Source organism: Photinus pyralis, unplaced genomic scaffold (assembly GCF_008802855.1).
Source record: "Photinus pyralis isolate 1611_PpyrPB1 unplaced genomic scaffold, Ppyr1.3 Ppyr1.4_LG1, whole genome shotgun sequence".
Lineage (NCBI taxonomy): Eukaryota > Metazoa > Arthropoda > Insecta > Coleoptera > Lampyridae > Photinus > Photinus pyralis.
In genome coordinates, this window is record NW_022170249.1 from 31832729 (window position 1) to 31844858 (window position 12130).

At 35.0% G+C, this 12130-nt stretch overlaps 2 protein-coding genes across 2 annotated transcripts; one reads left to right on the forward strand and one right to left on the reverse strand.

Annotated features, from left to right (window-relative positions):
• The first annotated feature begins 2823 nt into the window (after positions 1-2823).
• Positions 2824-5148, forward strand: LOC116173194. The gene is made up of 2 exons (XM_031490530.1): positions 2824-3840; positions 3923-5148. The coding sequence occupies exons 1-2, from the start codon at positions 3657-3659 to the stop codon at positions 4945-4947; spliced, it is 1209 nt and encodes a 402-aa protein (XP_031346390.1). The 5' UTR covers positions 2824-3656; the 3' UTR covers positions 4948-5148.
• Positions 5149-6089: 941 nt separating this feature from the next.
• LOC116173176 lies at positions 6090-8278 on the reverse strand. Its single transcript, XM_031490497.1, has 3 exons — positions 7781-8278; positions 7262-7556; positions 6090-7179 (listed from the first exon to the last, which is right to left on the reverse strand). The coding sequence occupies exons 1-3, from the start codon at positions 7901-7903 to the stop codon at positions 6155-6157; spliced, it is 1443 nt and encodes a 480-aa protein (XP_031346357.1). The 5' UTR covers positions 7904-8278; the 3' UTR covers positions 6090-6154.
• Positions 8279-12130: the final 3852 nt, after the last annotated feature.

The window sequence follows — 12130 nt, forward strand, 5'->3', positions numbered from 1 at the left end:
GATTTTTACGTTGTTACTAGAAATACTATGTCACGTTTATGTTTACTGGGACGCGATTTTATCGCAAACCCTAATCTCGAAATTACTTTTGGCGAATCCGTAATTGTAAAATCAAAGTTGAACTCCTCGATTAATGAAATATTTCAAATTGAAGTTGACGATGATAAGTCATCAGAAATTGCAATTAAGTTTAGTGATGATCTTGCATGGGTATTGCGAAATCGAATTGAAACCATAATTGATGAACATTATATTAAGCCTTTACGGCCTAACGAACCATTAACAGATTTACGGTTGGAAATCATGGTAAAACCTAATCACCAAATTTTTTCGTTTAACCCTAGACGACTTTCAGTGGATGAAAAGGCAGCGGTAAAAGAAATAATTGACAATTTATTAGATAGGGAAATTATTAGATCCAGTCGTTCTCAGTACAGCAGTCCTATCGTTTTAGTTAAGCGTAAATACGGTGAGTATCGCTTAGCGGTGAACTACAGAGAGCTAAATAAAATTATGCAGAAAGATAATTTTCCCATACCCCATATTGAGGATCAAATCGATCAATTAAAAGATAAACAGTGGTTTACACGGTTGGACCTCAAAGATGCTTTCCATCAAGTCAGATTGACTGAAAATTCGTGGAAGTATACGTCATTTGTTACCCATTTAGGTCAGTTTGAGTATATGAGAATGCCATTTGGAATAGTAAACGGAAGTTCATTCTTCATGCGATTTATAAATACGGTATTTAGATCACTTTTAGACGAAGGCAAATTAATGATATATTTAGATGACATTATGATAGCTACAGAAACGGTAGAAGAGAATCTTACTATTCTTGCGGAAGTTTTAGATGTTTTAGTTGCCAATTGCTTGGAGTTAAAATTTGAGATGTGTGAGTTTTTATTGACAGAAACTGATTACTTAGGTTACCGCGTAAGTAAAGATGGAATTAAGCCGAACGCGGACAATATAAAAGCAATCACCGAGTATCCATTGCCTACCAATAACAAAGAATTGCATAGCTTTCTTGGATTAGTGTCTTACTTTAGGAAATTCATTAATAAATTTGCCTGTATAACCAAACCATTGTATGATATTTGAAAAATCAGAGATCAATTTTATTGGAGCGAAGAAGCCACTGAATGCTTCGAATTGGTAAAAGACTTGCTAACTTCTGAACCAGTTTTATCAATTTATTCACCTGTGGCCGAGACAGAATTGCATTGTGACGCAAGCTCACATGGTTACGGATCAGTATTGTTGCAAAGGCAAAAATCTGATAATAAGTTTCACCCCGTTTGTTATTTTAGTAAGCGTACGACTGCTTGTGAATCAAAATATCATAGCTTTGAATTGGAGGCATTGGCAATCGTATATTCATTGGAACGCTTTCGAATATATCTGCAAGGAATCAAATTTAAAATTGTTACTGATTGTAACAGCCTAAAGCAAACATTGGATAAAAAGGACATTAACCCGCGAATTTTGAGGTGGTCACTAATATTAAGAAATTACGATTATACACTTGAACACAGAACCGCGGATCGTATGAAACATGCAGATGCGTTGAGCCGCGAATTCGAAATCTTAATAATTACTGAAAATACTTTTGAACGCAACTTAAGCTTGCTACAGGACTTAGATGAAAGTATTATTGACATACGTAAGCGTTTAGAAGTAGAGGAAGAAAAACATTATGAATTGAACAACGGACTTGTCTATCGAAAAATTAACGACAGGTTATTATTTTACGTTCCTCAAACGATGCAAGAAAATGTGATCCGAGCCTGCCACGAGCAGATGGGTCATCAGGGCATTAACAAAACGCACGAATATTTGTCACGCATTTATTGGTTCCCGGAAGCACGTAAGAAAATTCAAAATCATATAATGAATTGTTTAAAGTGTATCACTTATGCTACGAACGCTAATCGAATTGAGGGTAGATTGCATTGTCTAGATAAAAATGATAAACCCTTCGTAACGATACACATTGATCATTACGGTCCTCTCGAAAGGACTGGGTATCGTCATAAATACATATTTGAAATAATTGATGCGTTCACTAAATTTGTGAAATTATATGCCACTAGTTCGACTAAAACAGAAGAGGTTGTCAAGCATTTGAAAAATTATTTTGCAACTTATAGTAGACCGCGAAGAATAATTTCAGATCGAGGTACGACTTTTACCTCCGATAGATTTAAGGAATTTGTGAAAGAAAATAACATACAGCATGTGCTAATAGCTACAGGTACGCCTCATGCCAACGGACAAATCGAAAGAATTAACAGATCGATTACCACTATTCTTTCAAAATTATCCAACAGTACGGCGACTTGGGATAAAGCATTGCACGACGTAGAATTCGCTATCAACAATTCCGTTAATCGAGCTATAGGTAAGACACCATCAGAATTGTTATTTGGAGTAGAACAAGTAGGCAGTACGTCGCACGAATTGCGTGTATTGTTAAAGGAAATTCTTGATAATGATGACCGAAATTTGGAAAAAGTGCGTAACTTAGCAAGTAGGCAAATTCAATTAACTAGTGAATATAATAAGAAATATTACGATAAGCGGCATAAACCCCCTACGACTTACTCTATTGGAGATTATGTAATGGTTAAAAACGTTGAAGTGACCGCAGGGATTAGCAAAAAATTATTGCCTAAGTTTAAAGGGCCATATGTTGTCAAGAAGGTATTAGATGCGGATAGATATGTGATAGAAGACCCCGAGGGTCACCAGCTAACGCAGGTACCGTATAATGGCATATGTTCGGGGTTAGGAAAAAAAACCACTGGAAAAAAAACCCCGGAAATAAAACCCCCGGAATAAAGACCCCCGGAATAAAAACCCCTGGGAAAAAAAACCCCAGGAAAAGAAACCCAGCAAAATTCAAATTCAAAATAATTTCTTATACAACTGCAAATTTTATTATTTTCAATGTTCATTAGCTCATTTCTTCCCTTAATCCCAGACATTCCTAATGAGTTTTTGTAGTTAAATGGGTAATTAATGAGCGCGGTAAAATAAAATCTCCTATTATTATTGCATTTTGCAAATCTTGTTGATAAGTGCACTTAATCGTAATTAGGCATTCTTAATGGGGTTACATTCTTTTCAATCCCATTGACGATGGTTTCTATATAAATTAATATTTTCAAAATAATTGTTACAATTTAACAAACTATGGAGGTGATAACTTCAAATAAAGGTGGTCAAAAGTTATGTTTTGGTGGTTACATGTACGTTGTACATAAACGATGTGCTAACAATATTCGCTGGAGATGTAATAAATATACTTCATTAAAGGTAAACCTTTTTTTATTTTTTGCCATTATACCACTATGGTCTATAGCGCAATCAAAACCGAGAACGAGACATTTCGTGGATTGCCACAGTAGAACGGTCAGGTATTAAAGTGTTCTACTTTGGCAATGCACGAAATATCTCGTTCACGGTTGTGATCCTACTATAAGTGTTAGGTATAACTTCAATAAATGAATATTTTAAATAAATTTATTTACTTTTTATAGTGCCGGGCGATACTCGTCACGTCGTTGGACAATGAGGATCCAGATTTACGGGCAGAGCATAATCATCCTAATAATGCCGAAGAAATCAATGCGGTCAAGTGTATCCAAGGTATGAAGGTTAGAGCTAGGGATACATTGGCTAAACCTATTCAAATATATGCCGAAGCTGTGCAACAATTGCCAAACTCGACACGTGCTGTATTGCCAACTGAAGATGCAATTAAAAGGACGTTGCGAAATCACAAGGGCGCTAAATTTCCAGATCCACAAAGCTTGCAAGAACTTCTTATTGAAGGTACGGTAAATTTGTAGTTTATTGGTATTTTGTAGAAACGTATTGCGTGAACATATATTAATTTTCCTTTCGTTATTTTTAGGCGACTGGCGTACTACAGGAGAGCCCAACAATGAAAGGTTCCTCCTACATGACAATGGACCAAATTCGGACGAGCGGGTGATAATATTTGCTACTGATGGATGTTTGGTCCATCTTGCGAATTCTACAGCGTGGTTTGTAGATGGGAACTTCTCTCTAGCGCCAAATCTTTTTTTGCAACTATATGTGGTGCGTGTCAAAATACAAGGACTTTTTGTAACATGCGCTTATAGTTTGTTGCAAAGGAAGACACAAACCAGTTACGAAATCATGCTCAGGGCACTAGTAAGCAGTTGCGAGGAGAGAAATCTGTTTCCAGATCCTCTATCAATAAACATGGATTTTGAAAGAGCTGCAATTCAAGCATTTCAGGCTGTATTTGGAGATCATATTACTATTCGCGGGTGCTTTTACCATTTGTGTCAGTCTACCCAACGAAAATTACAAGAACTTGGGTTGCAACGTCGCTATCGAGAAGATGAAGATTTTTCAAACTTTTGTGGTATGCTGGACGGCTTAGCCTTTCTACCTTTGGAAGATGTTGCCAGAGGTATGGAGTTTTTAAGGCAAAACATCCCCGAAGGTGCCGAAGACCTCGTGGAGTACTTCGATGCCACGTACGTGTCAGGGACAAATAGACGAGTAGGAAATGTCAATGATGATAATGTGCGGATACGAAATGTCCCGCCGGTTTTTCCTCCGCCTTGCTGGAATGTACATAATACCACCCTTCAAGACGATGAGCGGACTAACAACCATACCGAAGGTTGGAACCATCGATTTTCGACCTTGGTCGGCCAAAACCATCCCACCGTATGGGTGCTCATACAAAAAATGAGGCAGGAATTATCGACGGATGAAACCAAGGTGCAGCAGCGACAAATAGGAAGACAAATGCCGAAAAAGAAAAAGCCAGCTTATGTTGTTATGCAGGCTAGGCTGAAACTGTTATGCGAAGAGTATCGGGATGGAGTAAGGAATTTAGTAGATTTTCTAAATGCTGTTAGCCATAACATAAGATTTTAATAACCATACATGTACATGTGTTCAGTGATCTCACCTAATAATAACTGTTACCCTGTACCATAATGTTTTTTTATTCTATTTCAATAAATATACTTTTTTCATTATTGCATTAATTAATTACCCATTTCAATGTACCAACTCATTATTATGAATTGGGTTAAGAGAACTTATGAGTTAATCTGCAGTTGTTACCAACTTCGCTTAAATTTTGTTCGGGGTTTTTTTTCCTGGTGTTTTTTTTCATAGGGGTTTTTATTCCGGGGGTTTTATATCCGGGGATTTTTTTCCTAGATTCCATATGTTCCCCCGAAAACATGAGGAGATGGATCTCAACCAAATAACTTATTCTTTAACGTAAAGCAGGTAAGGAAGTGTTCGCCCACTTTACCCATTGAAAGTTGTTTGTTATTTATGATGAGTGATTTGGACATTGCCTTGACAATCCAAAAAGGAATTTAACTTTAGGAGTATTTGTTAATTATTTTATGATCTATCTTTTATTTTGTGCGTAAAATAGTGGAAAGATATCTTTCGTAATTTGTATCGTTAATCTCACGTATGATTCGAGAAAGCGATGCAATAAATTGATTCATTTGTTTATACATGAACTTTGTGTTCGATTATACGATGTAGTTTGTCTCTCGTATGCTGCGTATCTGATTGTATCATTTGTTGATATTGAACTTTGTGTTCGATTACGATGTAGTTTGTCTCTCGTATGCTGTGTATCTTATTGTACCATTGGTTGATATGAACTTTGTGTTCACTTACGATGTAGTTTGTCTCTCGTATGTTGTGTGTCTTATTGTATCATTTGTTGATACAGAACTTGAGGTTCGCTTACGGCGTTGGTAAGTAATTTGTTAATTATATGTTTTGAGCGAATCTAGGAAAAAAATCCCCTGGAAAAAAAACCCCGGATATAAAACCCCCGGAATAAAGACCCCCGGAATAAAAACCCCTATGAAAAAAAACACCAGGAAAAAAAAACCCGAACAAAATTTAAGCGAAGTTGGTAACAACTGTAGATTAACTCATAAGTTCTCTTAACCCAATTCATAATAATGAGTTGGTACATTGAAATGGGTAATTAATTAATGCAATAATGAAAAAAGTATATTTATTGAAATAGAATAAAAAAACATTATGGTACAGGGTAACAGTTATTATTAGGTGAGATCACTGAACACATGTACATGTATGGTTATTAAAATCTTATGTTATGGCTAACAGCATTTAGAAAATCTACTAAATTCCTTACTCCATCCCGATACTCTTCGCATAACAGTTTCAGCCTAGCCTGCATAACAACATAAGCTGGCTTTTTCTTTTTCGGCATTTGTCTTCCTATTTGTCGCTGCTGCACCTTGGTTTCATCCGTCGATAATTCCTGCCTCATTTTTTGTATGAGCACCCATACGGTGGGATGGTTTTGGCCGACCAAGGTCGAAAATCGATGGTTCCAACCTTCGGTATGGTTGTTAGTCCGCTCATCGTCTTGAAGGGTGGTATTATGTACATTCCAGCAAGGCGGAGGAAAAACCGGCGGGACATTTCGTATCCGCACATTATCATCATTGACATTTCCTACTCGTCTATTTGTCCCTGACACGTACGTGGCATCGAAGTACTCCACGAGGTCTTCGGCACCTTCGGGGATGTTTTGCCTTAAAAACTCCATACCTCTGGCAACATCTTCCAAAGGTAGAAAGGCTAAGCCGTCCAGCATACCACAAAAGTTTGAAAAATCTTCATCTTCTCGATAGCGACGTTGCAACCCAAGTTCTTGTAATTTTCGTTGGGTAGACTGACACAAATGGTAAAAGCACCCGCGAATAGTAATATGATCTCCAAATACAGCCTGAAATGCTTGAATTGCAGCTCTTTCAAAATCCATGTTTATTGATAGAGGATCTGGAAACAGATTTCTCTCCTCGCAACTGCTTACTAGTGCCCTGAGCATGATTTCGTAACTGGTTTGTGTCTTCCTTTGCAACAAACTATAAGCGCATGTTACAAAAAGTCCTTGTATTTTGACACGCACCACATATAGTTGCAAAAAAAGATTTGGCGCTAGAGAGAAGTTCCCATCTACAAACCACGCTGTAGAATTCGCAAGATGGACCAAACATCCATCAGTAGCAAATATTATCACCCGCTCGTCCGAATTTGGTCCATTGTCATGTAGGAGGAACCTTTCATTGTTGGGCTCTCCTGTAGTACGCCAGTCGCCTAAAAATAACGAAAGGAAAATTAATATATGTTCACGCAATACGTTTCTACAAAATACCAATAAACTACAAATTTACCGTACCTTCAATAAGAAGTTCTTGCAAGCTTTGTGGATCTGGAAATTTAGCGCCCTTGTGATTTCGCAACGTCCTTTTAATTGCATCTTCAGTTGGCAATACAGCACGTGTCGAGTTTGGCAATTGTTGCACAGCTTCGGCATATATTTGAATAGGTTTAGCCAATGTATCCCTAGCTCTAACCTTCATACCTTGGATACACTTGACCGCATTGATTTCTTCGGCATTATTAGGATGATTATGCTCTGCCCGTAAATCTGGATCCTCATTGTCCAACGACGTGACGAGTATCGCCCGGCACTATAAAAAGTAAATAAATTTATTTAAAATATTCATTTATTGAAGTTATACCTAACACTTATAGTAGGATCACAACCGTGAACGAGATATTTCGTGCATTGCCAAAGTAGAACACTTTAATACCTGACCGTTCTACTGTGGCAATCCACGAAATGTCTCGTTCTCGGTTTTGATTGCGCTATAGACCATAGTGGTATAATGGCAAAAAATAAAAAAAGGTTTACCTTTAATGAAGTATATTTATTACATCTCCAGCGAATATTGTTAGCACATCGTTTATGTACAACGTACATGTAACCACCAAAACATAACTTTTGACCACCTTTATTTGAAGTTATCACCTCCATAGTTTGTTAAATTGTAACAATTATTTTGAAAATATTAATTTATATAGAAACCATCGTCAATGGGATTGAAAAGAATGTAACCCCATTAAGAATGCCTAATTACGATTAAGTGCACTTATCAACAAGATTTGCAAAATGCAATAATAATAGGAGATTTTATTTTACCGCGCTCATTAATTACCCATTTAACTACAAAAACTCATTAGGAATGTCTGGGATTAAGGGAAGAAATGAGCTAATGAACATTGAAAATAATAAAATTTGCAGTTGTATAAGAAATTATTTTGAATTTGAATTTTGCTGGGTTTCTTTTCCTGGGGTTTTTTTTCCCAGGGGTTTTTATTCCGGGGGTCTTTATTCCGGGGGTTTTATTTCCGGGGTTTTTTTTCCAGTGGTTTTTTTTCCTAACCCCGTTTTGAGCCTAAGGTTCACATTTGAAATTTTTGTTTTTTTGTTGTATTTCGTATGGTAAGATAGATATAGGAAAATACCGTTATAAGTATAGTATTAATCTCACTTTTGTATGTAAAATTGTGTTTTCGAATTGTAAGTTATAACTAATTAGGATTAATTATACTCGTGTATGTATTTCTTTGTGTCTTGGAATTATGCGATTTCATATTTGTACGCTTGAGGTCAAGCTAAAGTCAGGATAGCCGAGCTGTAGCATGATTATTCCCTAACATTATAATTATAAGTTCTACAGCAGCTACCCTCACTTTCGCAGATGGCAAGAGAGCAGGTAGTTGAGGGATTAGACCCGACCACCCTGGACAGTAGTCGGTCGGAATTGGCACCATAAATATGTAGTCCGATTGTGTGTTACAATTCACTTTTATATTTAACATCAATATATATAATCATATAATTATGAAGGCTTTTAATCCTGACACCCCTACAATTGCAATAATTATTTAGAACATGTATGTTTTTCTATGTATGAGGAGGAGGACCATGATCTGTTAAGCGACGAAAACAATATCTTAACCGTAGGTAGGTTGGAACCATTTGAAAAATCTATCCTTCTTGAACATTCACATTTTAGTTGATAAAATATCAAAAAGTGTTATACCTTGTACAAGTATTGAAGTATCATCAAACGCTTCTTGGGAAGAGTTACTAATAAACCATGTTCAAGATAGGAAAGCATTATATGACTGTCGGTTGCCACTGCAGGAGAGAACGGCAGCAAAGAAAAACATGTTATGGGTTGAAATTCACAATTTGCTAGGAGGAGCTAAAAGTGTAGATGAAATAAAAGCCAAATGGAAATACCTGAGAGATTGTTACTTAAAAGCAAAAAGAAAAATGAATCAATACAAACCAAGCGGATCGGCTGCAGCTGGTATTCCCGATCCTCGATTCCTTGATGAAATTTTTAGATGATTCCAGTGATCGGCAACCGTAAGTAATTGTATAATTGTAATAATAAATTATAAATAATTAGTGATGCTACAGGACTGTCAGTTCTTTGCCAGCAAGTCCTCAATCAACTAGTTTACAGAGCACAGTTTCGACCCCTCGACATTCGCCCAGTCTGGATTCTATACCAGCAAAAAGTAAACATATATTTAATCTCTAATGCAAAAGTTATAATTTACTGTGCTATTTAGGAAAAAAGTCAGAAGATCTACAAAGGGGTATATTGGAAGCGTTGACAACGCCAACAACAAATGATGGTGTGGATGGAATATTGATTCGGATAGGTGACAGCTTGAGGAGATTTCCTTATAGAGATAGAACAAAACTAGAAATAGATATACTTCAAATGATTTATGACAGAGAGTGTGAATTAAATTTATAGTAATAAGTTACATATTTAGTTAAGTATATTTCTAAATAAGACGAACATAAATGTGCCTTGTTACCCAAGTAGCACAAACTTATATATAATAGATATTAAATATGAGCCATAAAATGTATAAAGAATGTATTAAATACATTCTGAGGAAACTTTTTTCTCCTATTAATATAATATTTTTCTTCTATTAAAAACATATTTAATTCATTTCAAACATATATTTAAAAACTACTAAATTCAAATAAAATACATATTTTCATAACACTAAATATTCTATTAATTGAAAAAAAAATAGATGTAAAATAGTAACAAAATATGTATAATATAGATAAAAGATATTCACAAAATACATATAAGTGCCAAAAAAAAAACATATTTAAAAGTTAAAAAATACATATGAAGTAAATACATGATCCTTACAAAATAGATATTATATAAGTCTGAAATAAATATTTAAGTTAAAAGAATACATATACTATACATAAATCAATACTACAAAATACAGATTAAAAATACTCTAAATATCTAAAACGCCTATATTTACAAATAATTACTGAACCTTGGAAAGTTGATCATTACTGTCTGCTGGAGCAGTACCGGTGCTTGATCTAACAAAAAAAATTTATTCATGAATAAATGTTTATTCCTATTAACTATAAGTGAACTAAAAATTGTGTAACTAAATCATTGTACTGAGTAGTCACTTAGCGATTTAGACAACATTTGTGCAAAGACATGAACTAGAATTTCATAGAATGCGATTTTCAAAGTCTAAAACCCAGGAATTAACTTTAAGATTTTTCGAACACTACCTAAGTGTTCATCAGAAATGAATAGATTTTATGAGAAACATACACGATAATTTAAAAGTACCATAGAAAGAGAATCCAACGTTCAAATTTAGTTACTCGTTTAGTTAACCATTAATTGATATTGAATTGTATATAATTACCTTTTTAAATATATTGAACCTTGTTGCGATAGAAAAGTTGACAAAGTTGCCTCTATTTTTCTTTTAATTTCAGTCTCATTTGGCCACACAGTTTTAACACACTCTGAAACAAAAGATTTATATTAGTTAATACGGAAAGTCAACACAATGATGAAATTTGTAAGATGTGGTCAACCAATTGAATTATACTATGCAGGATGCCCCATGACGAGTATAGGTCATGGTCAACTACAGACATTTTTAAAGCTCTACAATAGGAAAAATATTAAGTAGCTAACATTTCAAAAACTAAACATTTTTGGAATAAACTACTTTATACAACACAGTTAAAAAAATCAAGGGTGTTCTTTTAAACAGTACTCAGTTTTTTCAATTGGATTTTTCATGTCAATATGTCAAAAAGGGCTTAGGTATAGGTATAGAACATTAGATTCTAAAATATTTTAGATGAATTCCTCATATTAACATACTGTCAAATTTTCAAAATATTCTAAAGCCTCCTTTTCTAGACATCCGGCATCCGTCGTGAGACAACCTGTATGTACATGCATGAACAATTATACTAAACATTTTTTTTTAAATATTGTAACATATAGTAAACAATTTTAGAATTACCTACAAAAGAATAAAAGATATATATTTTTAGAAACTCACTGTAAATTAATGTTGCCATTTGCAATGTTGAAAAACATTCTTTTGACTCAGCCTGGTCACGCCTTTGTTGACCCTTCCAACTGAACTTCTGGGCCACTGAAGTTGCCATTAATTGCTTTAAGGTCGATCTAGCAGTTTTCGAGATATTCGTTTTTTCTACATTTTGCAGAAGGTGTTGTAGCTATAAAGAAAAAAGTCTTTTGTTACAATTATAAAACATAAATAAACATAAATAACGTTCTGTCAAGCAACAGATATAATAAACGCATGTTTTAATTTTTTATGAAGAACTATTACCTATTGACATGTTTCAAAATGAACGTGACATACAAATATTCATCATTTTTCCATAATTCCCTTGATAACTGACAGAACGCTCTTAAAAGCAGGTTGATAATACTTTTATTACTACGAGCAAACATGACTACTTACGATTTTCATAAAAAAGTCTTTATCCTTTAGTCTTCCCTCAAAAGTGTTCACATCGTCCAGTGATTGTAAGGGAAATGCATAAGTGTCCTCATCCGATCCGGGACCTGGTTCTTCTACATATATCTGGTACTGATGATGCCTCCGACCTTTTGCTCATTATCTCCTGCCTTAAATCTCTAACCTTACTCTGCAAGCCATGTACACTCTCTAAAAAAAGAAAAATCAGTGTATTATATTAATGAAGTTGTTTTGTTTACTTGAAAGCTCGCAAAGGCCACGCGCCAATGACTCCAATGTCACTGGGTTTTGCAACGAGCAAAAATGCTTTTTTTTTGAGATTTCACATAATACTCGTACTTGAGTGACTTTTGCATTCCCTGATGGAGAA

What these genes read in the sequence shown, in the direction of transcription:
- LOC116173176 (XM_031490497.1), bottom strand. Translation starts at nt 7,903, where the DNA reads ATGGAGGTGATAACTTCAAATAAAGGTGGTCAAAAGTTATGTTTTGGT. An exon ending in ATAAATATACTTCATTAAAG is followed by an intron (nt 7,557 to 7,780) that starts GTAAACCTTTTT and finishes TACTTTTTATAG; the next exon opens with TGCCGGGCGATACTCGTCAC. An exon ending in GCAAGAACTTCTTATTGAAG is followed by an intron (nt 7,180 to 7,261) that starts GTACGGTAAATT and finishes CGTTATTTTTAG; the next exon opens with GCGACTGGCGTACTACAGGA.
- LOC116173194 (XM_031490530.1), top strand. Translation starts at nt 3,657, where the DNA reads ATGAAGGTTAGAGCTAGGGATACATTGGCTAAACCTATTCAAATATAT. An exon ending in GCAAGAACTTCTTATTGAAG is followed by an intron (nt 3,841 to 3,922) that starts GTACGGTAAATT and finishes CGTTATTTTTAG; the next exon opens with GCGACTGGCGTACTACAGGA.